General features: G+C 42.2%; 1 protein-coding gene across 6 annotated transcripts in view; it reads right to left on the bottom strand.

The window, feature by feature from the left end:
- The window catches only part of slmapa (sarcolemma associated protein a), a 33,525-nt gene extending 8,570 nt beyond the window's left edge, over nt 1-24,955 (bottom strand). For 2 of the 6 annotated variants that reach the window (XM_077572453.1, XM_077572452.1), the window contains exons 1-24: nt 23,524-24,953; nt 15,134-15,281; nt 14,004-14,076; nt 12,047-12,083; nt 10,520-10,582; nt 10,185-10,280; nt 10,035-10,106; nt 9,413-9,553; nt 9,188-9,325; nt 8,472-8,640; nt 7,464-7,514; nt 6,817-6,993; nt 6,251-6,403; nt 4,969-5,028; nt 4,816-4,881; nt 4,592-4,672; nt 4,281-4,337; nt 3,896-4,021; nt 3,743-3,817; nt 2,733-2,833; nt 2,453-2,657; nt 1,861-1,978; nt 1,456-1,627; nt 1,235-1,369 (exon numbers count right to left, since the gene is read on the bottom strand). In XM_077572453.1, coding sequence (XP_077428579.1) covers nt 1,235-1,369; nt 1,456-1,627; nt 1,861-1,978; nt 2,453-2,657; nt 2,733-2,833; nt 3,743-3,817; nt 3,896-4,021; nt 4,281-4,337; nt 4,592-4,672; nt 4,816-4,881; nt 4,969-5,028; nt 6,251-6,403; nt 6,817-6,993; nt 7,464-7,514; nt 8,472-8,640; nt 9,188-9,325; nt 9,413-9,553; nt 10,035-10,106; nt 10,185-10,280; nt 10,520-10,582; nt 12,047-12,083; nt 14,004-14,076; nt 15,134-15,281; nt 23,524-23,721 — 2,712 coding nt within the window. In that variant the 5' untranslated portion in view covers nt 23,722-24,953. Of the gene's footprint in view, nt 1-1,234; nt 1,370-1,455; nt 1,628-1,860; nt 1,979-2,452; nt 2,834-3,742; nt 3,818-3,895; nt 4,022-4,280; nt 4,338-4,591; nt 4,673-4,815; nt 4,882-4,968; nt 5,029-6,250; nt 6,404-6,816; nt 6,994-7,463; nt 7,515-8,471; nt 8,641-9,187; nt 9,326-9,412; nt 9,554-10,034; nt 10,107-10,184; nt 10,281-10,519; nt 10,583-12,046; nt 12,084-14,003; nt 14,077-15,133; nt 15,282-23,523 lie in introns of all 6 variants that reach the window. The other 4 variants (XM_077572454.1, XM_077572451.1, XM_077572455.1 and 1 more) reach the window with 4 other exon arrangements.
- Between the last annotated feature and the right edge of the window lie 225 nt (nt 24,956-25,180).

The raw sequence follows: 25,180 nt of genomic DNA, 5'->3' as shown, positions 1-25,180 counted from the left end.
TTTTGGGTTAATTTTTTAGTCCAAGTCCATTTGTCAAATTTCCTACTTCTGTTTACTCTTATTTTTTCCAGTTTTATATCTGTTTATTTTCCAGATTGGTAAATTAGAAGATTTTTTAACGGCCTTTTTTTTCTGTTAATATCTTGTTTTTATAATTGTAGTTTAGTCACTTCTTTGATCTTTTTGTTTGCCAGATTTGTTATCACATTTTTTTTTGGGATATTTGTCAGACTGTCAGATATTTTGGTAATTTTTTCTTTTATTCGTTTTCAATTTTGGTCAGGTTTTTGGTTTTGTCTTTTTTTTCTACTTCAGTCTTTTTTTTTCTCATTTTCTTTAAACATTTTATTTTATCCAGGCTTTTTACATTCTAAAAACAGTTGGACCAAAAGTAACCCAATTAGAGATTAAAAAAAAAAAATTGGACCAATTCACTTTATGGGTCAATTTGACCCAACTTTCTGGGTTGTTTTATTCAGAATGACACAAATTTTTGACCCAAGTCAAGGAATCTGACCAATTTTAATAATGAGTTGTTTTACACTAAAAGACCAATTTTTTGACTCAAAGTTGGGTTAAATTGACCTAAGTAGAGAATCCGTCCATTTTTGACCCATAGTTTGGTTAGTTTTGGCCCAACTGTTTTGTAGGATTGTCAGATGTGTTTGTATTTTTGCCTAGCTTTTGTCTCTTTTTTCAATTTTTTTTTTTTTAATATCAGATCTTAGTTTATTTGACAGATTTGTTGCAAATCTTGTCAGATTTATCTTTGTTTTTTTTCAGTCAGTCTATTTGGGTTATTTTCTGGTATATGTCTTCTATCTTGTCTGTCCCCATAATTTTTTTGCTTTTTTTGTTCACATTTTTGTCAATAACGATTCATAATGGTAAACGTGGACTCTGGAATCAATCATTCCGCATATATTATACTATGTGTTACGTATAATATGTTCAATAATAAGTCCGATCTCAAAACGCCAACCGGTGTGATGGAATTGATTGCGAACAACCTTCTGGAGATACCACTGTGCTTGGGTTTCCTGGATGTCCACAGGTGCAACACAAACAAGTAAACAAACAAACACACACGCACTCGTCGGCGTTTCTGCTGCAAATGAACAACGTAAAACTAGCGGGGAAACATCAAGAAGCAAACCCAAAAAACAGCTGCGGATGATGGCTTTTCTTTCCCCATGTTTACGCCTGTGTAGGAGGCGTGCGTGTGTGCGCTCACAGAGCTGTTCTTGTCCTGGAGCAGCTTCAGGTTGCTCCTGCACTGCTCCAGGTCCTGGTGGATGTTCGTCTTCTCCTGCTCCGTCCTTTCGTAGCGCTGCCGGAGGTCCGACAGCTGTGACTGCGTGTCTTCGTACTGCGACACACGACACAAACGTCATTTATCCGCTCGCAAACGTGTCCTGTCATAAAGTTGAGACTTGACAGACGGTGTGTGTGTACCTCCTTCTGCAGACTGTGCGTGTGGTCCTGGGCCTGGTCCAGCTGGCTCTTCAGCCGGCTCTCGTCCTGCAGGTGCCGGTTCTCCAAAGAACCCAGCTTGCCCTGCAGAACCTCTTCCCGCTTCTCCAGGGACTTCAGATTGCTGCTGAGGACCAGACTCTGAGCACGGGTGCTGCAGAGAGACACCAAAAGCAAAAAAAAGGTCACTGGAAGCTCAATAAGTCATTCAAACCCAAAAACGTGTAAAAACGTTTTTAAATACTTTGTCCTTACATGTTTTTTTTAAATGTTTTTTTATGCTAGAGCATACAAAAAAAATAGGCAATTGTAAAAATAAGGTCTCTCTAATCCCTGAAAATGGCGATGGTTCACTGTAGTCAAATAGACTGAGACGCGTGAGTGTACCTGCACAGCTCGGCCTCCAGGCGGTGCAGTTTGTCGGTGAGCGTTGTCCTCTCTTGCCTCAGGCCGTCACAGTCCTGCTGCAAAGACGCACACCGCTGCTGCAGTGCCGCACATTCCACTAGGAGGAAGCAAGACATTTGTTCAAAACAGCGTTTCCAAACTTTATTTATAGAGCCATGGCAGATATTTAATACGAGAAAAATATCATGGCACACCTCCAAACGAAGATGCCGCAAAAAGTAAACAAATTGCAATCGAATTGAACTTTTGAGAATCGGAATCGATTCAGCAAATTAGAATCGATACCCAACTCTAAAAGAAATGTTAACTGCCAAATTGCGAGTTCACTAACATCATACCGCATTTGCATTTCATGTCTTTGCCTGCAAAAAAAAAAAAGCCAAACAACGCCTTCATCTCATAAATCTCACAAGGTGGGTCACTATTATTTGGCATAAATACATAATTTTCAGCCCACTTGAGTGTTTTGGGGAAACGTCCTCATAGCCCACTAATGTGCCATGACAGAGTGGTTAGGAATGAGTGTTTTAGGCCCCTTATTTCCTTTTGAATGCGTTTGACTGTGGCATACCCTGCAGCTGACTGGTGTTGTTGCGTTGCAGCTGCTGCTGCGCAAAGTCCTCCTGCAGCCGACCGATCTCCTCCTCGTACTTGGCGGCCGTGCTCCTCCAGCGCTCCAGCTCGGAGCGCACGCCGCTCAGGTCCTCCTGCAGGGCGGCGATGTCCCGCTCGCGCTCGGCCGTGGCCGCCTCCACGGCGTGCCGCAGGACGAGGATCTGTGACGGCGAGGGGGAAGCGCATGGGCTGTGAAAGGGTTTGTCAGGAGGCGTGACCAGCGGAGGGGTGGTTACCTCCTCCTGGGCGGAGTAGAGGTCCTCTCTGGTGCTACAGATGGTGTTCTCCCTCTGCTCCTTCAGGGCCTCCATGTCGGCCTGCAGCTTCCCAAGCTGAGCTATACATGCACAAAACATACGACCCAGCAGTTGAACCTCAAGTCAAGCTTTACTGAGCAATAGCAAACAAACCAATAAAGAAGGAGAAGACACGTTTCTATGATATGAACCATGGCGGATTTTATTTTAGAATGCGTTTGTACTTTTTTCCTTATATTTTTGTATTTTACATCTAATACTATTGTATTTCTGACAAACATTTTAATTTGTCTAATATTTTGTATTTTACACCTACTGTTTTGTATTTTTTTCATGTAATACATTGACTTACAGTTACTATTATTTTAGAATATTTTGTCATGTTTGACTTTCGCTAATATTTTGTCTATTTTTATGTAACATGTTCATGTTTATAATACATATTATTTCCCCACATTTTGAATGTTTTGTCAAATATTTGGTATATTTGTCCACAGAAGATTTTTCTTTTTTTCCAACATTTGTTTACTTTTAATCTTTTTTTTTTTTCTTCTCTCGTAATTTAGATGAATAGCTTGTATTACCTGTCAGGTTTTTCCTTTTTTTTTCGCGGGGGGGGGGCTTCTATGTAATATTTCTCTAATATTTGCTTAGCTTTGATCAAATTATTTGTCTAATACCTGATATTTTGTTTAAAAAAAATTCATGTTGTTACTGTGGCTATTCTATATATTTGTGTTTTTCATGTAATAAATAATTTCCCCTTATTTTTACATTTTTCCCTCTTAGTATTTCAATGTGAAGTCTAATATTTACTAATGAACATCTTCATATTGCTCACTCCCATCGTGACATAATATTTTCATATCGTTTCCTCCCCACTTGTAGGACAGTACATTTGAAATTGATTTTTTTCTATTTCCGTTATTTCCCACAATGGGATTTCCACCTTAACAGTTGTACTGAATTGTGTGTGTGTGTGTACTAACTCTGCAGGTACTGGATCTGTTTAGTCGACTCCTCCGTCTGTTGAGAGTTATTCCTCCTCTCTTCTTCCAGTAGAGCTACAGACACGCACGCATCATTTACAATGGGCTACAATACAGATTATGATTATGATAATGGATTTTTTTTTTTTTCACCTTGAAGCTCCAGACATTTCTGTTTGCCGGTGTTTGCTAATTCCTGGGCCTCCAGAAGTTCCCTGTGGAGGTGGTGGATGACCTGCTCCGTGTCGCCGGGCTCCAAGCCAGCCCGATGCAATTCGGCTACAAAACACAAATAAGCCAAAAGTAACTTTACATCGCAAAAGGCAAAATGTATTTAGAAAGTCTGAGTTCTCTCTACTGGAGTACTGGTAATATTGGGGGTATCGTGTACCGATACTAGCAGTAGTAGTGGTGTACTAATACTAATAGTGGTGGATTTATACTACAACAACCACTAGTTTAAGGTAGGGGTTGATTAATTCTGAATTACAAGCCTTTTTTCACGAGAATACAAAACGGTGCACGTTGCCATGGTTACCTTTGAGCAGAGCTACTCTGTTGAGCGGTTCGTTGAGTTCCTGGTCATCCATGTTGTCTGAAACACAGTTTCCATTCATCATTGTTTCCACTCAATTTTTTTTTATCTTTATTAGGAGGTTCTATTTATACAGTTCAATTCATCTGCTTAATTCAAACTCACGGTTCATAAAGGATGCACTGCTGAAGTTAAGAAAAGTAAAAAACTCTTAGGTACAGCCCACGGTATAAAAGTATTACACAGTCATTTCTGATGGTCTAATAAATGAGGTTGTTGAATAGAATGGCGTGGATTGAGGTGGTTTGGCTGACCTGACGTATCATCACTGCTGCGGTCTTTGCTGGGACTCAACGTATCCGACATGTCCGACTCTTTGGCATCCATCTGGTTTCCTGTGGACACACACACACAAACGCAGAAACAGCAAGAGCGACATTATGAAACTGTGTGAAATGTTTTACTAGCTTTGGATTACCGTACATGAACATATGCTGTAGTCATCTAATTAAGTGAGCGCGGGAAGATCAATGTTTACTTTTGAGTCGATCCGGGCTGGTCAGGATTTCGTCTCCTGCCGTCTGGTTGTTCTGTAGGTGGGCATCTAATACACACGCACGCAAAATGGACGTCATGTAGCATCAATTGTGCAATTGTTAAATAACATCCTTTCTCTTAAAACATTTCTCACCATCAAAGTTGGCCAGTTTGTGGATGGACGAACTGACGGCTTCCTTCAGCTGCTTCACTGCTGCAGATACAACAGGAACAAAGAAAGCAATCAATGGTCAGTCAAATGAACATCAAGCAGTGCTTGCTGCCATTTACGCAAGTGACAGCTTTTCAGATGTGAAAGCAACGAGAACGGGCAACATTTTAAACTAAAGAAAGAAAGAAAAAAAAAAAAACTATTGACTTCGATAGGTGGGCCGAAAAATGAAAGATTTCATACTTTTCCCAAAACCTTTTCAAGCACAGAAGCGGTGAAATTGAGCTACAGGCTGTGGTCAAGTTCACATTTCTATGAGCATGTTCAATCGATGGTATTATAATATAAAAATGTTTTCATTTCTCCATCTAACAAGCTTACCTTTTTTTTCCAATTTTAGGCATCTTTCTTTTTAACAAGAAGAAATTACATGTGTATCAAGCTGATGTATATATATTCCCCCCCACCCAAATAACAGTTTTAGTCAGGTTTCTTTTTCGTTACGTTCCAATAAAAAAAAAAAAAAAAAAGCATCTAAATTTTTTTTTTATGTATACCAGTATATGAAATTATATAATGCATCAAATTAAAAAGCATAATACACAGTCTATTTAATTTATTATAATTTTTTTTTAAATAGTTTTTGCATTTCTTTTTGGATTAAATATGGAGTTACATGTATCTTGTTTTACTCATTTTCCCCCCCAGCATTTTGCCGAATTTGTCTTGTTTTATTGTGTCTTGCTGACACCTGGGAATGAGAGGAACAGAATTTTGATTGTTTTTTATGTCCAGAACAAGTGAAAAAATTGACAATAAAGTTGACTTTGAGCCTTTAACTCGGTAAATATTCAGTCATGGTAATTTGCCATTAGGTCATAGGCCCCTCAACAACAACAAAATGGCGGTTAAAAATGCTATTTTTGCATTTTCTTCATTGTAATGAAACTGACAAAGTAAGATTTTCTGGTGATAAAACCAAATATTTTCATTGGATAAGCCCAGACAAAAAACACTCAAGATTTGAAAGCATCTTGCAGACAAACATGTAAAATAAATTTGCACACACTAAATTCATCGTGGGCATGCTAGTATGTCGCAGGCTTCTGCTGCTGAAGAAGGATCCGAGTGGAGGAGTCCGTAGGCAAAGAAAAGACCCCCCCAAAAAAAGATGATGGTGGGAAGACTCGAAAGAGAAAGAATGATGATGGCGAAGAAGAGCATATGAAGATGAAAAACAGCATGAGGGTGAATTTGTACTCACGCGGACACTCGATCAACTGTTGGATTCGAGTGGTGTCTCCCCCGCTGTTGTTAACGTGACAGTTGTCTGACAGAAACACAGAGACTGTCGTTACTTCGGCCACTTGTCCAGTGCTTATTCTCTCAAGACAGAAGCTTGTGCCACACAAAGAGCCTGAAGACGAGACAGCGAGTGACCACTCGGGAAGGACAAACACGTAAAGACGAGCGCCACAGAGAAGATCTGAGCGGAAAGACGTGGAAGTTCAAAATGGCGGAATGGGTACGGGAAGTGAACGAGGCACGGACAGAAAGACGGCTCAAGTGACAAACTAGAACGTATTGATAGGTTTTTGGGAGCAAATTAGTTAAATTAAAAGTACTTATGTTCAGTCATTTTATTTTTAAATGAAAAAGAAACTGTAAAATAAACTTACAATTAGGTATTGTCATTTGGCAATAATTAGGGTATAAGGAATAAGGTCATTCAAGCACCCATTTTGAAAAGGGAGCAACAAGTGAGTCTGTACTGCAAACGTATCTCAATGTACAGCTGAAATGAAGCAATCATAATCAAACCACGGCTACCATCCACATCTCCTCCAACTGCACCGTCGTCAGTGTCCGTATCTTCATCCTCCTCCTCCTCCTCCTCCTCTTCTTCCACGTGCCCCCCAGGCGGCTCAGAGTACGGCTGGTCCTCGATGGGCTGGACCTCTGTGGTGGCCGCCACCGCCGCCGTTTCGGGGGAGGCTTCGTCTTCATCTGTCATGTGACCACATCACACAAATGCCCATTTGCAGAGGGATCCTTCACCGAGTGGCAGCCAAGTGCACAGTGTGGGTGTGGACGGTCAGGCACCAAGAGGATTTCAGTGAGCTCATTCCTACACCAGATGCCAATCAGTGGCCCCTGAGCCCCCCACCCCCCAAAAAAGCATTTGAAAATCCACCCAGAACCTGCAGAAAGCACCACCATCTTCCCCGAGAGAAGTCACACACCCTTCCCAGTAATTTTGGATGACAAATGAACCAATCGTGCTTGTCCCAAGTTGTGCCACTTGAACCGTGACGAGCAGCGACAAGAGGAAGAACGAGACATCATGGATAGCATCACACAGAAGATGAAGGACAGAATAGCATGCAGCCCCGGAATGGAACTTGGCACATGCGGGCGGTTGTCATGCAGGAAGTGGAGGTGACCCGGGTACCCAGAGGAGTGACACATGGACTCACCCAGACTGTTGTTTTCCTTAACACTTTTCTCCTGGAGCTGCTCTAAGCGCACTGTGGATGACAACAGCAAGGAAAATTGGCGTCGACTTCCTTAACGGGGGGCTGTTGGCGTGTTACGGGGGAAATACCATTTCCTAGCATACCAGGATAATTTTTTACAGTGTCATACCAAGGTTTTTTTGTTGATATTTTTGGTTTGTTTGTACCGAAAATGGCAGCAATGCCTACATTAGGGAAGCTTTGGCTCTGTCATGAGACATCTTGGGGCCAATTATAGTGGAACCTCAGCTTTTCTGTGCCCCAGTTTGTTTGTTTTTAACTTGATTTTCATCAATTTTTGGGGGGCAAAAATTGTTTCCCAGTTTTTGTTTATCCTCTCAATTTACATAGTCAAAAATGAGTCCGTACCTACTCATCCGCTGGTCCACATGACTCAACCAATCATTTCCTGGAATCGAGTGCCCGCACAAAACATTTCATACGCATGCGCGTATGTTTGCTTCATATTTAAATCAGACAAATTTAAGCATGGTGAGACTTTGAACGAGTGAGGTTTTTGCATGGTTGATATCTTACTGACTGCTGAACTAATATTATCATCATAATTATTATCAGTATTATGCAATTCACTGTTGAGCTGCAGTACACACTTTTTACAAATAGAGGTTGCTAAGAGACAATAACATGGTCATCTGCTTAGATGTCAACAAGATGATGTGAGATTGGTGAGATTTTCCAAATTTCAAATATGTGCCCTGGCACTGCGTCATCAGTAGGTGAATGAGTATTTGAATGTAAAGAGTTTTGAGGGCCTTGTAAGATGAAATAGGGCTAAATAAATGAAGTGCCATTTGTTGCATTAGGCTTGGAAACGCTTACCTACATACGAGTTTACTTTTTGAAGTGAACTATTAACATAAAATAAAATTGTGCCTGTATATGGTCATAAATATTTTCCCCGAAAATGCGGTGAGAACATTTTGAGGCCGTATCGCTTGGGTTTGGTACCCTGCAGGGCAGCGAGCCTCTCGTTGGTGAAGTCGTTGTCAGCCTGCAGCGCCTCGATGCGAGCCTGGAGAACCTGCTCCTTCTCCTCCATCTCCTCGATGCGCAACTCCAGCTCCCTCTTCTCTGACGCCCCCCGCTGGGTCAACTCCTCTTGGCGGCCCTCAGCGGCCTGACGGAGGAAATTCTCTCATTAGTGAAAATGATTTCAAGAGCATGGTTTTAAAACAACTAAAAGAACATTAACTCTTTGACTGCCAGACGTTTTCAGAAAAGGGATGCCGTGGGTGCCAGCCGATTTAAGCATTTTTGACTGATCTTTCAAGGTCCACAGAAAATGTTGTGTTTGGACTATGGAAACACACATACTACCAAATGAAAGATTTGACTCTCATCTTTCATCAGGAAAAAAGTTTGTTTCTACCTTATTCCGTTTTTCAGTAATCAACAATAGAAAATGGTTAGTTTCATCTCTGTTTTGAAAAAAAAACGTCTTTTAACGTCTTTGGCACTCCTCCATAGGATTTTACTAAACGTTATTTAACGTTTTTGGCAGTGAATGAGTTAAAATGAACTCTAAAATGCCAGAGCAGTGATGGGCTCCCTATTACGTGTTCCAGTGAAGAGGCAAGCAGAAGCATTTTGAATCAACTGGAGACATTTGAGGGAGGACTGCATCAAGTCTGCTTTCATAGATGGCAACCGTCAAGTGACCGCACCTTGATTTTGTCAGTGAGCTCTTTGATCTCATTGACGGCAGCGTTGTACTTATTGGCCAGCTCCCTCAGCTCCTCCTGGCCCCGCTCGGACATTTCCTTCAGGTGGGTGCACTCGTCCTCCGTGTTGCTCAGCGAGCGCTGCGGGCCGGGACACGGACAAACGGCTTTAACGGTCGATCTAGCTTTGTATTTGTGGGCCGACATCAAACGGATTGCGGGTCGCACCTCCACCTCCGACAGCTTCCTGACCACCTCGATCTTTTCCTGCAGTACCCGCCGGAGAGACTCCTTGGCCGTGGTCTCGTAGTTGTGTTTGTCCTCTTGCAGGGCCAGCAGCTCCTTACGAATGCCGTCCTCTGTCTGGGACTGACAGCCAATGCCAAAAGAACACTTTGGTTAATAATCATGTCCACATGAGGTGACAATGTGGAAGTCGAGAGAGGGTGGGTGGTAGAGGGGGGGGGGAGTAGGGGGTGAGAGCAAAAGCGTGAGAGAAGCAAAAAGAGAATGAGAATTAGAGGGAAAGAGAGTGAGAGGGCGAGTGAGAAAGCGACTGAGTGTATGAGAGTAAGTGAATGAGTGTAGTGAGAGAGAGCATGTGAGTCAGGGAGAGAAAGAAAACAGAGTGTATAAGAGAGGGAGTGAGTGGCTGAGTGAAATTAAGTCAGAGTGTAAGGGAATAAGAGAATGAGAGCTGGTGCGTAGGTGAATGGATGACAGAGTGAGAGTAAGTATAAGTGAGAGAGTGAATGAGTAAGTCAGTGACAGTTTATGGGTTCAAGAAAGTTAGTGTGAGAAAGTGAACGAGTAAGTGTGAATGAGTGAGAGGCGAGCGATTGTGTATCACCTTTGAGTAGGCCTGCAGCTGACTGCCCATCACCTCCAGTCTGGACAGCAGACGGTCTTCATCAATCAGAGCCTGATGAAGGAATAGTGTTTGGATCAATCGTCCGTCCGTCCATCCATCCGTCCATCCATCCAAAGAGCTGTTTCCTACCTGCCAGCTGCTCTCCGAGGCCTCCTGAGTGGTGGTGAGCAGACGCTGCAGCGTGGCGAGCTTCTGCTCCAGCATCTGCTCTCGGTGTAAGGCCTCCTGTAGCAAAGACAGAAGCGGGTCAGCACAGAATCAGCTCACGAAAGGCTCGTAACGACCGCATTGCCTCTTTAAAAGCATCATACTGAAAATGATGATTGTTATGTTGGCCTAAGATGAATATCTGCCCCTATTGAATTTTTGGGTTATAAATGTAAAGATGAAGCAGCTCATGGACCTGATGTATTACTTTGTTATTATTAGTTTTAGTATTATACCAATAGGTGTCGCTGTGTTACCTGAAGATACTGGGAGAGCTGGAACAGTTCCTGAGAATACATACTGGGAGTGTTGGCTGCCACCTAGAAAACACACAAAACTTACAGTAAAGTGACACACTGCATTTGAGAGCCAAATGAAAAGCTCAAAACATGAAAATGAACGCATGAACTAATACATTGCAAAAAAAAATAATAATAATTGAATGCTTCCTCAGAGGTGGAAAACTCCAAAGCTAAAAAAAAAATCTGGGGTCTCACCAAAACCTTCAGGATATTTGTTTTAAGAATTCAAATTATGCAGATGTAGACTGCTACATTAGCTTAGCTAGCCAAGTGGTTAGCTGCTGTAGTGTAGCGTGTGCTATGTTTTAAACATTTTACATGACACTGAATGATGTGACAATTTTGGAGGAGGACTGCTACAAAACTAAAATGCATTTACACCTGGATACATGCACCTGTAAAAATTGTAGGTTTTCAGGCAATTTGAGGCTCCCAATTTGGCATTTAGTTCATCCTCGGCTATTCGCATCACTTGATCCTCAACCCATACTTAACTCTGAAGCAACCCCCTTTGCTCCCGGCTGTTTCACTGGATTTTGACTGATTTTGCAAGGCCCACAGAATATTGTGTTCTATTGCTATAAAAACATGGAAACTACCAAAAGAAAGATCTTCTTTCATCAGTGAAAAAAATAAAAAAATTCTATCTGTTTCCATTTTGCAGCAATTAGCATTAGAATATAGTTAAGTTTCATCATTATTCACAAATCTGTTTAGAACTGTTTGTAAATGAGCTTTTTCTCAACATGGCTCTGGTTGATCGCTTTTGCTCGGCTGCCACCTGCTGGCCATTTTTGTAATAACTACAATTTCTGCAACCGTTCTTTGCAGTTGAGAGGCTGCATCAAAGCCTTCTGTATGCTCTAGCATAAAAGACATTTTAAAAACGTATAAACACGCCTTTGGGACAGTTAAAACATTTCAAATAGAATGTATTTACACATTTTTGGGAGCAAATGAGTGAACCTTAATGAAAAACATTTGTTTGTTAAGTTAAAAAAAAATCCATCCTCATGACTTTGCTAACTTGATTAAATTTTGGCTCTTCTGTGAATACTTGGATCCAGTAACAAAAGCAGTCAACATTAATTGGGCCTGGGTGTGTAACTCTGTTGAGAGCCTAACATCACTTAATTATATTGGAGAAGTGGTTCAAATGTAGCCACACATGCACGCGCTACATTCCTCAGACAGGTTACGCTGGGGCCCTGTTCTGACAGTTGCAAGACACAGAACAGAACACCCCAAACTGGACAAAAATTCTTCTCGCTAATTTTTTACAGCGCAGCTAAGAGGACATGCTCTGCACACTCTCACTCAAGCCACTCATGGAAAATATGTGGCAGGAGAGACTGGCAGCAATCCACACATTCCTCACATCAGCTGACCACTCCACTCGCTGTGTGTGTGTGCCAGTGGGTGAGTGGGAGAGATCAAGGTGTGTGTCAGGACGGCAACAAATCAAGCACATTGTGTTCTTACCTTGTCTACAGGCAGCGGCAGCGGAGCCTGGATGACACTGCAAAGACAAAGGAGCACACTTGGTGGAAACAGAGTGGAGGGGAAGACATACGGAAATAATATTGCTAACATTGTTACTATTGACAAACACACACCTCGCCTATGATTTTTCTCGAGTGCTAGTAAAAGTGTGGGCGCAAAATGAATGTACAGTGGAACCTCTAGGGTTGAGTTATTAAAGATAAGGTGCAAAAGGTTGAACACGTTGGGGCAAAAGAGTACTAGTGATGAAAAAGAAGGTAACTGTGATATTAAATACAGAGCAGCACACTCATGCATCACAGTGGAGAAAAAAGTTCACGCGAAGACAGCAAGCGAAACAGAATGTCCAACGTTTGCGATCATTTCACACTTCAAAACAGGCCTGCAGAAGTAATCGAATTTTAATCATGATCACTATTTAGGCCCCAATACAAATACGTAGCGATGTTTAAGTGCTTTATACGCAAACAAGCACTTTTTTAACCAGTAATCAGCCAACCATCAGGGGGCGAAGTTGTGCTTTAGACTTCATTAAGATGCCTAAATAAGTCAGAAAATAGCTTGGTTCGAGTAGCCAATTTATTTTCTATTAACTTTTAATTTTAAATGATAAGGCATTCATTTCTAGTTTAATTGCTGCGCTAAAAACATCTACATATTGTTTGTTGAAAAGCAGTGCAGGAAGAATACAGATCTTTTCCCTCACATAATGAATGACTGATTAAAAATCTCGATTCAAATGTTGATCAAAAGTAATCACGATTGTCATTTTGGCCATAATGTGTCTACCATGCCATAACAGCACATTAATGATCGTCAACACAAGGTATCAATGTTAGCTAATCTCATATAGCTCGATCAGTGAAAGTTAGAACACACTGTAAAGCCCTCACAAGTGGTCCTGGATAGACGCAGCCGTCTGTGCAATTTCAGTTGACTGAACAAACAGCAGGCATTGGATGACATTGAAGGTGAGTTGAGGCGGATGTGTGGTGTGGGGGGGTGTTAAGGTGACTCTGCACAACACATGAGACGTCTGTTAATGTGTAACACCTCCAGAAACAACTATGAGGAAATACAGCAGTCCGTTTTCTGGCTCACCTACGTTAAACCCGATTTGAATTTAAAAAACCAGCAGCGGTTGGATATGGCAATGGCGTTACGTCAGCTGATTCTATACCAAAATCCGAGCTACACTGTCCCGTTTGCTGTAAGTATTGTGGAACAAATACAGGAATTCAACTAAGTCTTGAATCTGAACAAAACATCACAAAGTAGAAGTCAAACAAAATGCCAGCAGCGGTTGTGGACGCGGGTTACCTGTGTTGTGTTCCTGCTGTATTTGGCGGATCGTGAACAGGCGCGGGGTAGAGTTCAAACTTCACGCTCTCTATCTGCGCCTGGCTGACTCGCTGAGATTTCTTACGGCAGATTCCTCACATAACAAACGTTCTCTCTTTACACCCTTCGAAGCTCCTCCACCAGCAGCAAAATAAACTGATAGCCTTCCTTAAACATGTGCTAGTTCCACCCCTCTAGATGAGCAGTGCAAGGAAACAAGCGCACCTCATGACTACAGCTAACTTGAGGGCAGGGGGGAGAAGAAAAAAAAAAAAAGAAAAAAAAAAGTAGAGCGAATAACTCATCTCATCAGGTGATAAAGGAGGCGGGTTGCCTCCAGTGGACTCTACACATTTCGGACTAAGTCGTGTGAGGGGGAAAAAAATAACTAAAGAATCACTGCAGCTGGACTATTTTGCGTCAGGATAAATACAGCAAATCCCAGAAGGGGGGGGGGGGGGGGGGGGTCAGCAAATATTTTATTTAAAGGGCATCTCGCCTAAGCTCGCTTGAGTGCTATAAATTCAGTGTGGTCTTTGAACGAAGCTAATCAAGCGACTCATGTCAGCGCTTAATGCATCTGTGTTGGACTCACTCGCTTCGTCGGCGTGCCTCCATCCCGTCGGGCAGGAAGAGTTTGATTGTTGACACGATGCAGCCATGTGTGACTGGAGACACAACAGCAACACATGTTAAAAATAAATAAATAAATATTTGTAGTGTTTTTCATGTACAATTAATACCTTTAAAAACTATTTTTTTCAAATGTGCTGAGGAAGTAGATAACAATAACAACCATTTAAGGCTCAGTTTGCTGACCAAACCCAGAAAACAGGTGAGCCATGATTGGTCGTTACCTACTTCCTGGTGATGTCATCTTCAATCGACAGAAAGTGGGGGAAAAAAATTGTTTTTAAAGGTACTAATTGTACATGAAAAATAATAAAGATATCAAATTCATTCTGGACAAAATGTTAACTTTTGACTGCTGAAATGGGCTCAATGAGTCAAGTATCCCTTTCCCAGTCTACAGCTTCATTTTGGGCTCCTTCTTGTCTTGATGTAGTGGATTCAGATCAAGTGTGATGCAGGAAGTTATCCAATTTCACGTAATTGCTTTGGGAATTCATATTTACAACAAAAAAAATTATCTTTGTTCAGCTATCTGAGCTAGTGATGTATAGTGACAGATTGAAGGACAAGGCCTAGGAGAGCACGGTCAAGCGGCTAGTACCACTGGCAGACAGTTCTAGCGATCTAGGTTCGAATTTGGGCTCCGGCCTTCATGACTCCGGCCTTCCTGTGTGTTTGCGTGTTCATTCCACGTTTCAAAAATGTGCATCAATTTCAATTCAATTTTCTATGACTTCTTTAATATACTTTTCTTGTGTTTGTGAGCGCAATTGACTCCATATTGCGATGATTTTATCAGAATGAGGTCAAAATGCAGGATGAATTTTCACTGCAACTCTAATTTGAAAGGTTTGGTAGTGGAGCTGAAAATCTGACCCAAATGTCCATATTGTGCGTGTGTGTGTGTTTTGAGGTGGGCCCCAAGGTGCCCTTAAGGGCAATCTCAAGTCTGATGATTCAAATGTTACCCGTTTGCATCAGCACATAAAGGCTAGCGAGGTCAAGCTATTAGCTCTGCCTCAACAGAGCAAACTCGGGTTCTCACTGTCAGTTCAACATGACCATTTTTTTTGCGGCCTAACATGCGCATACCTTTGCGTGTGTTCTCCGTAACGTCCACGCCAAACTGGATGATGTCTCCCGAAAGGACCTCGCAGGGTGGACTCTCCTCCGAGCCCCGACTCAACCGCTGGCTGTTAATGAAGGTGCCATTGCTGCTTTTCGTGTCCTGCAGGTAGAACTGACACGGGGGGGGGGGGGGGGGGGATGGGGGGGGGGGTATGATTAGACAGGCAGCCCGCTTATTAATTTCAGCAGTTTTCATGTGCCTTGTTTCAATAAAACAAAGCAGTGAAGGGGCGTCTTCACAATTAAAATTAACATTAGATACATTGCCAGCCTGTCTTGTTAGTGCTGTCAATCATCTTGTCAAAGTACATAAACATCAGTGTTGATTCTGTGCTTAGAAAGGAAACCCCTTCGGGTGTAAGGATATTTGAAAGCAAGACAGAAGAAAAACTTGCCAAAAACACAAAACTTGGATTATTTTTTTCTGCATGGACTCATAGTATTTACTAAGTAGAGGTTCATATTAGTCGGGAGCTAAGGATATAATTAGTTATTTCAAACGTCAGCCAGCGTTCTGCCCTTACAAACAAACAAACACCTCAGACAAGGAGACCGATATACTGTTCAATTTATCTCTCAACTCATCAGTATAGCAGTAAAAATAGTGAGGAGGATAAACAATATATGATTTATTGTCTGCTTACACATGTCGCTGCGCCGTTTGTCTTTGTTCAGTTGCTTAAAGGGTGAAAGCACCACAACATCGATGCTATTAGCGTTAGCATAAACAAGAAGGGTGAAAGGCTATAAGCTATGTGGTTGCTTTGATGTTTCGTTTGACAGTAAATTTCACCTGGAAGTTGCAATAAATAGCGTTATGACCAGTCTGTCTATTGTTTGTCCCAATTTTCCTGTAATTGTCTGGCGACCAGTCCAAGGTGCGCCATGCCTTTCGCCCAAAGTCACCCACGACCCTATTGAGGACAAGCGTTACAGAAAATGGATAAATGAAGAGTCTCTATAATGTTCTCATGGTTTTTCCATTTTCCTGGCTCAAATTGGAGGTAGAGCTGGTATCATCCCGACTATGACGGGTGACGACCGATACCGGGTATCGGTATCAGTGCCAATACCAGTCTTATTTTAAGGCATCGGTACTCACGGTGGTGACCAATACCATTATCGTCCGCCCTCCTGCAGCCATTTTACGATCAAGGACAAGAAATGAGAAATGATGTGAATACATTACATGAATACAAAGTTGCCATTAACTTCATGCAATTTTAAGGAAATATAATACATTGGGATATATAGGTCTTTCTTTAACATCATCTGTCATTTATGGGTGGGTAATTTTATTTACTAGTGGTATCGGTGACTACTCAAGAGTGGCGTATCGGTCGGGGAAAAAGTGGAATCGAACATCCCTAATCCTGACCATTCGCCATGACATGCATGTATTCTGTAAATTCAACTGACTCGCTTTCATTTTTTACAGGCAACATGTATTAATTCCATGTTTCAATATTAAGAATAATATTCCCAATAAGAATATGACTATTATCATGTAAAGCATTCTTTCATTATCAGTCACTCAGGCTGGAGGTGGCGAGCAAATATGGTGGAGGTGGCCGCCTCTGAATTTTGTACACAGTAAAGACCCTGGTTCTGAACTCCTGTTTCCTGGCCTGTTTTTACCATAGCATGGACGTCGCTCAACTCAACACAGTGGACATTTTCGTCCTGAGATTGCAAACTACATGTGAATAATGGTAAGATTGTGTGAATCAACAAGTTTTGAAGCCATCAATAAACGATTCTGTTGATCCATCTCCATATTGTCAGCATGGTGATCATTTATCCCACCGCTGTAAACAGCGCCCCGACGCAGGCTTACACAACGATGGGAAAGACACAACCGCGGCTCTCCTCAAACAGGAACGACGGCACAACGTGAACAAAAAACGTCGACAACAACAACTCATTCATTCATTCACACGTTGGTCAGCGACGACGCGTGAATGTTAAGCACATACTTACAGAGGCAAGTAAACACATAGGACGATGCGCACAGGCTACAGGACACACACACACTCGCAAACACACAGTGCACGATGTGATGCAAGCGCCTGATAGTGATGGTGGTCCCTGGGGGGGGGACGGCACTTCATCCGTCAGCTCTTCACTGTGACTGAAAACAAGACAGCGTTGATCTAGCGGAGACGCATCGGACAGAGAGGAGGGAGAGTTTCGCCGATCTCACCATTCATCAGACTGCAGCGTGCCCACCCGCAGCACACACACACACATGCACACACACTTACCTCTTGTCCCCATGGTAACATGGAGACAAGGAAGGAGGGACCTAACATTAGAGGTTTCCACCCAGCAAAGCCTCACACACACTATGCGTCAGGAAAATTCATACAGATACATAGAGCTATACCTAGCGCACACACACACACACACACACACACACACACACACACACACACACACACACACACAAACGGTCAACTGTTTGTAAACGCTCATCTCTTAAACAAATCGTCCATTTTCTATTCAGTTCATCCCGTCCACACTGAGGATGGAGAGCCGATCAAACGCACACACTGCCAACGTCAGCTCCACAGTCTCCACTTGGCTGTGGGGGTTTGTTTTACGGCTGCCCCTAGGATTATCCCATCAATTATTCTAGTGATGGGATAAAAAATGATTTTGCATTATTAAACACCTGTACAAAATACAAGTGAGGTCCATCCAGGTATGATTTTTGTCTACTTGGGGTCACCATCTTCACATTGTACACTGTAATATCTGAGACTTCAAATGTGTGTGGCTTTAAAAGGCGGGGCCTGTCTTGGTGAGTGACGTGGGTGTCAGTAAATACGTTTGGAGAGTTGGTTGCTGTGAGCTCTGGCTAGCAAGTGGCTGTAGTGTTAACTGGCTAACAGCTAGCCAGTCTGCGCGCCGAGTGCCTGCGACTGTGCTTATTACGCGTTGATATTTGTTAGCCTTTGCTCAATAAAGCGATTGAAAGTAGGCCTGCTACTGTTTTTATGCTTGACCATCAGTGAGGCATTGTAATACCTCCTAAACTAGCGGTGGCAGGCTATAATAAATTAGCTAACAATGATTACGCTACCTTGTGTGGGCAACTGTAGATGTGGTGTTGTGTAAGGCAGACCTGCTTGGCAGTAGACACATTGCAATTTGTATTTTTTAATTGTGGAATTATTGCAATCTTCGGATATTATTATATATCTTATTTCTTTGCAAGTCTGCAATAACAATCCATGCGGAAAAATTTGCGCCGCAAAGCTTAGGGGCAAACATTTTGCCTCAACTTTTTTCAAAAGATTTAAGTGATTTGGATAATCGTTGTGGTCCTACATCAAAGACTATTATTTAGCAACTTCAATGAACCCAACTCGTTGTGGTAATATTTATGAAGACATTTTTCAGTACCACTGTAATACTGCGCATAATGTTATTGTGAAAATGAAGTGGACAGCTTACTTATTTCTGCCGTCATGAATGCATCACTTGTCAACCCCGTCTGGCATATTTCATCACCACAACAGCCAGATTTCTACACCCACTATCAGGACATTTCTCTGGGATACAACAGATGCCCTATTTTCCTTCCTCCATCATTAACGGTTGGAAGGACCAAGTTCTACAAATCATTAAGTTTCCTGAGGGCCAAGGTCTTTTTTTTTTAATGAGGAACAGACTAATACACGGAGGCTCCCCCCTTAGGACAAATCACCCCTTTATTTCTTCAGCGTCCAATCAGATCAAGGCTTCTTGTTGTCCACTTTCAAACACCAGAAAAAGAGCAAGTGAAAAAATCTTCCGCCTGTCGTCTGTACGGCCGCACCTGAAGCCTGAAGCAATTGCGTGACTCATCAACTGGAGGGTGTGTTGGCGATTTAAATACACACCTAAAACACCTTAATGTATGATGAAAATATCCTGGAACAGATGAAGAAAAGATGGCACCGCACCCTAACCCCATGACAAATTGTAAACCAACAGTTTGGCATCTTATCTACCTTCAATTTCATTTCTCATGTGTCACCTTATAATATCAACATAAAAGTATAAACAGCATGACAAACCTTAGGAAAAAAAATGTCCATGTTTGCAGTACAAGCTAGCACACGCTGGCCTGGTATTTACGTGCCAACAAACGACAAAGCTGATAACGCTCACCGCTCATTCATTCATTCATTCACATGGTACTTATCGTCTACGTTTTCCCAGCATTCCTCTCTCACATGACAAAAACATGCAGGCCAGGCCTCAACTCTAAACTGGCTCATGTGGCCAGGGAACTGGGCAAACTGATTTCAAAATTGAGCAGTGGCTCGCTGCCACATGGCGGAACTCTTAGAATGCACCAGAAATGACAACAATTCAAAAGAGAAAGCTGAAATATGTAAGAAGCTGGAGAGATATATCGCGCCTGTGCCCGGAATCAGTTCCAATCCAATACGGCCTTATAAAGTGAGCTTGTAGAGCTGTTCAAAGGTTAAAAACGTGACTCAAAACACTAAATGCGCTTCACAAGGGGTTTACAATGACAACAGTTGGATCGTTTGAACAATTGATTCCTCAATGTGAAATCTTGCTTAGTTGAGAGACCCTGTAAAGTGAATTTTGTGATTTGTTTATGAATATGGGTCCCCCTCTCCCACTATATAAGAACTTGACCACCTTTGTTCATATTAGCAACCATCCAGCGCAATTGCTATGCAGTTAGCTAGCTAATGCTAGCCATCCCTAAACGGTAAAAATGTATTTGTTTTACTGTCCAAAGTACAGTACAAGCACGTGTAATCGTTCATGTGGCGCAAAGAATCAATGCTCTGACAGCGATAAAATATTGTACATGTAAGCAAGCGGTACACACAAAACTACGGGGGATTACGTCCGTCTGGATAAATATTGCTCGAAGACGTCACGACCTAACGGTTATGACTACGTCCTCTAAGAGGATAAAGCCGGTGCGATCCAGTCATCTGGTACGTGGACGGATGAGTGACGCTGGTGGTCCTCAATCTGCTTTAATCTGATACAGATCTGCCTGAGTGGACCACTGAGTGGCTTACTGGCAGGCATCAGCTTCTGTGGGGTAACTGAGATGCATCTTGAAAGCGGTCTCTTCATGAGGGCAGTGTTTCCCAACCTTTATTGAGACAAGGCAAATATTTGATAATAAAGTCTCATGGAACAAAGAGGAGAAGCGGCAGGAAAACAGGCCAAAATCCAGATCTACGGAAGTACAAAATACTTGTTGCATATTGATTGTTAAAACTTTCACCCCCAACGCCCGAGGAATGCCTGAAGCTTGACATGATTTACATGACATGGTTCGAGTGTCACACACTAGAAAGTCAGGTTTGGCTGTCAAACACTCCTACCTTGTAATATTGGTCGCCGTCACATGAACACAAAAGCGAAATTGTGGCTGACGTTATCAAACTCTTGTGAAGTGCAAAGACATTTGTCAAAAAAAAAAGATTCTTACTGCAAGAGGAAGCTACGGTTATTGTGCAAACACACCGCTGCTCAATTCCTGTGTAGTGAACCCCCCCCCGTTCATCATGGTACGTTCCAGACCCACCGACAACAGATGGAAAGGTGTGACAGACAATTTTTGTTTTACCGAGGGGTGTTGGAAACTTCACACAAGAATTAATAGAAACATACGGTAATGAATATAAATATATCAGGACTATTCAATTATTAACAATCAGAACTGAAATGTGAGTTTGGAACTTGTAGCAATGCCTTTTTGTTGCTTTTGTGGCACACATGACCAGTCGAGTCAGTTGGCTCAGCCAGGTGATGTGATTTTTGCTCCAGTTGTAAAACTAGTTTGTATTTGTTCTCTTGTAACCCTTATTAAGTCAAACACATTCAATCAAATCAGTCAAAAAAGAGAGCGAATATTATCCTGAATGTTCTGTTGTGGAATATGGATGTGGAAAACCGCAATTTCCTGCTGAACCTGTTCCGTGGAGTGACGACAGATGCTCCACGAGGGCCCGCACAGATTACACACACGTCTGATTCGGACCTCAAATGTGAGGATTTGTAGAAAAACAACACACAAAGTAATTCCCTAATCAAGATTAAGCCTCGCAACACTGATAAGCTTTGTCGGGTGTTACCTTGTAACATATTGTTAGAAGTTTAGGTTAAGGACATCCTTCGTTTCCTAAAAAGAAGATAAACAAATGCCAATTCCAGCAACACAAAACCATGTTCTGCTTTTTAGTCACAGATGAATACGATAAAATTATAAATCTGGTTAAGTATCATTATAAAACACAACATACTATCTATCCTGTATATTGTATTGGTACTGCTTGGCAGCGGCTGAATCTCACTCAGTAACCGGAAATGTAATATTTGTTGTGAAATTCGGCATACGAAACATTGCGACACCGTTCACCTGCGAATCAAATCTCAAATCACGGAAAAATAGTAGCCGACCGTCGGCCCCTCGTGTAAAATAGTTGCTGAACCCCATACACTATGCAACCCTTCAGTGGCATCACTCGGTGTGTGGCGGACCTAACAGGACGGGATAAATATGCCAGCTGTAGGACTGCTCGATTATGGAAAAAATAATCATGATTATTTTGGCAATAATTGAAATCACCATTATTGAAACGATTATTTTTTGGTACAAAACAAGAAAATGTTTAAGCATTTAAAAATATTAAGACCCTTTTTTTTTTTCTTTTTTTTTATAGAAACACTATAAATATGTAAGTTCCTTTTGGACCAAACAGAATTTATTTATTTATGTTGGCAAAAAAGTTGGAGTGCAGCTTGTGCAATGTGTAGTAGGACGATCATTTATTTTTTCGTACAAAACAAGAAGAAAATGTTTACACATTAAAAAAATATTAAGACCTATAAAAAAAAAATAAATAGAAACACTATAATTATGTACATTCCTTTTGGAATTTATAATAATACATATTTATAATAATATATATTTATTTATTTATTTCCGTTGGCAAAAAGTTGCAGTTGGATTGCAGCATTGTTTCGGTAAAAAACAAGAAAATGTTTAAACGTAAAAAAAAAAAGACATAAATTTCTGTGAAACAATATAATTATGCAAGATCCTTTTGGATTAAACAAAATTTATTAAATTAATTATTTTTTAAATTAAAAAAAGGTGCAAATGTATAAATTCAAACAACTCAAAAATTTGTATTCATTATCTTTTTTCACGAATATGCTGATTTTGTAATTGTGGAGTGTAATAATTGAAATTGTAATTTAATTTTGATTAATTGCACAGCCCTTGTCAGATGTTAAACTTCAAACTCCTGTCGAGAGGTTGCAAAATTCCCTTCCATACAGACAGCATCTCACCTGTTGTAGCAGCAGTAAAGAAAAGTGAGGCGAAAAGAGGCAGAAAAATTCCGGCTGTTGCAAGCGGTGTAAAAAAGGGCTACAAGCGATGATGCTTTCAGCCAGCATGAGGTGTACTTTGTTAAAATGGGTCGGCGTAGCCCAGTTTGTCCACAGGATTAATGACTCGCAGGTACTTTGTCAAGCGGGCACGACTTGAGTAGCAAATATTTTGGCACGCCAGTACATAAATCCAGAGTCGTTCCAAGCCTTATTTCCTTCGGCTGTGTAATAATGAGGAAAACAGCATGCGTGTCTTTATTTAACACACCGTCCCTTGGGTGCGAGGGACATTTCCTGTGCTGGTTTGAGATTATTTATCATCTTCCAGAACACAACGTTGGATTTGTCTCTGCCGCAGGACCGCAAGACGGACGTGTGCCCTTAAAATAACCCAATTTGTTCAGCCTTAATCAAAAGTTCACACTCAGGGGGAAGTCTGCCCAAGGGGTAGCGGGTTCGGCGCTGGGCTGTCTTACGGAAGAAAATTAATTAACTAATTAATTAATAACAGAGAGAGTGTGAGTGTGAGTTTGTGTGTGTGTGTGTTGGTAATTTAAACATGACTCAAGACTCTGAGCAGGCCATTTGTGGAGTTGCAGCCCGACGACGAGGCGATCGGACAGGCTTGCCGGCGGCGCTATTTCAATGTCCTGCATCTAAGGGTTGTTTCATAAAGGCACTCTTTCATGCAGCATCTTGATGGCTTTTCCTGCTTGATGCGCTTCCTTTGGCCAGTTGTGAACACACCAATCCGACACTGACCTATCTCAATTACAAACGATTCAGGATCAACAATCCAGTGCAAAGAAATTTCATACAGGATATGAAAAAAAAAATGGAAAAAGATAACCACTTCTATGATTTGCATTTTCCTCCCTGACTGTATCAATTGAGAACCAAACTGAATCGTGATCAGAAAAGGAAGGTCAGTAGTGAACCTTGACTTTTGGGCCGTCGCCTCATCTTACCTTGGCAGTCTTGTGGTCAAACCAGACCAGGGCATGGTTCCTTGACAGCACCTTGCAGTCGAAGGTGGCGTTGTTCTGCGCCGGCCGGCAGCGAGCCACCGACCGGCCGATCTTGACGGGCTCGTCCAGGTAAACATGCCTCTCCTGGAATGGGTGCGAGTTGGGTCGGCAGGCGAACACTGCAAGCGCTGAAGGCATTGATTTTGGCTTGAGAGTGTTACTCCAACCGGACACGAGGGACAGGTTTTCTTGATCCAGAGTGGCAGGCGTGGTGTTCCAATTCCCCAATTGAATTAATCAACAGTTTCAGGCGCTGTGGTTAGTCTCCTGCTATGTTTTTTGGGGGGTGAGGCACTAACTAATAAACATTATCCATTGTGCACGGCTCAGGTAGAAAAACGATGCCCATCCATGTGCATAAGGACAGTTGGGTGAGGAGTGCCATGTGTCAGGACATGCATGACTGAGTATAGAAGGGACAATCTGACAAACAGCCCCCCACGTCCATCAAACTATTCAAGTACTAAAGCAAGGAGAGGAGGAAGGTTCCTACTGTACTACAAATGTAATCTTAACTACTTTCGTGTGGTGACGATAAACCTGTCTGAAGAAAAGTCAATAAAACCTCTTTGGGCCTATTCTTGCAGTGCAACTGCACAAACATTCACTCGTTTTTATTTCTTTATGTAGGCAAGGGGGGGGGGGAAGCTCTGCAATTAGCACTCCTTCGAAAACACAAGCCACCTAGTAAAAGGTAGCCAGGGAACGCAGAGTTAGAGAATTAAGATGTTTGCCAGGTAGAGTTAAATCACTTCCGTCCTCCAGTTAAGTAGCCCCGTTGAATTAATATAAAAAAAGACACTCACTTGTCGGGATTAGCAATGCAAACTACGGGAGGGATGCTAATTGGCAAGATCGCCAGGACTAGTGGACAAGTGAAGCGCTAACGCGGCTAGGCTAGGCGGCTAGGCTAATGAGTGCTCGCAAACTTATCACCCGGGCCCCGGAAGGCTCTCTGCGCACCCTTCTCGACCAACTCGCTTACCAAATGGGAACGAAATGCCATCTTAGTCGCCCTCGGGAGGCGCTAAACCCCGTCGTTCTGATACTAGCGACTCGGTCATCTGCCTTAGCTTTGAACAGCTAACCGGCTAAGTGACAGTCGGCGGAAAAAAATATAAACCAGGGGGGAGTTTCTTCTTCAGCGCCCTCTGCTCAGATCCACGGAAAATCCCCGGCGCGGGCCCACCGAACCGCGCTGTCATGCGCTTCCTTCGCTGTAGGTCGCGTCTCCAACTTATTGCCGTCGCCTCGGTGCAGTTTCCTGGTCGGAATGTAGAAGTTGTCCTCCTCCGCGAGTCGCGGCCGCCATAGTGTAACCAGAGAGCCGACTACTGGCGGTGGTGCGTTTATGGACGCAATGACATCAACTTCCACTGGCTGCTGAGCTCATCAAATCCCACAACGTATTTACATAATCAAGATAAGTACTATAGGTTTTAGAACCAAACATGCGGCGTAAACCTCAATGTGATAATATTTGCATTAGTATTTAATAAAGTATTGTTAAATTACACTTGATAAGAACAATAACTTTGGTTGTTACTTTGTTTGTTGTTCTACTGTAATAGCGGTGGCTGAGTAGGTACAAAAACTT

The sequence above is a fragment of the Vanacampus margaritifer genome, chromosome 8 (assembly GCF_051991255.1).
Source record: "Vanacampus margaritifer isolate UIUO_Vmar chromosome 8, RoL_Vmar_1.0, whole genome shotgun sequence".
Taxonomy (NCBI): domain Eukaryota; kingdom Metazoa; phylum Chordata; class Actinopteri; order Syngnathiformes; family Syngnathidae; genus Vanacampus; species Vanacampus margaritifer.
Note: the sequence above shows the minus strand (reverse complement) of the source record. Positions and strands in the feature narration are given on the sequence as shown.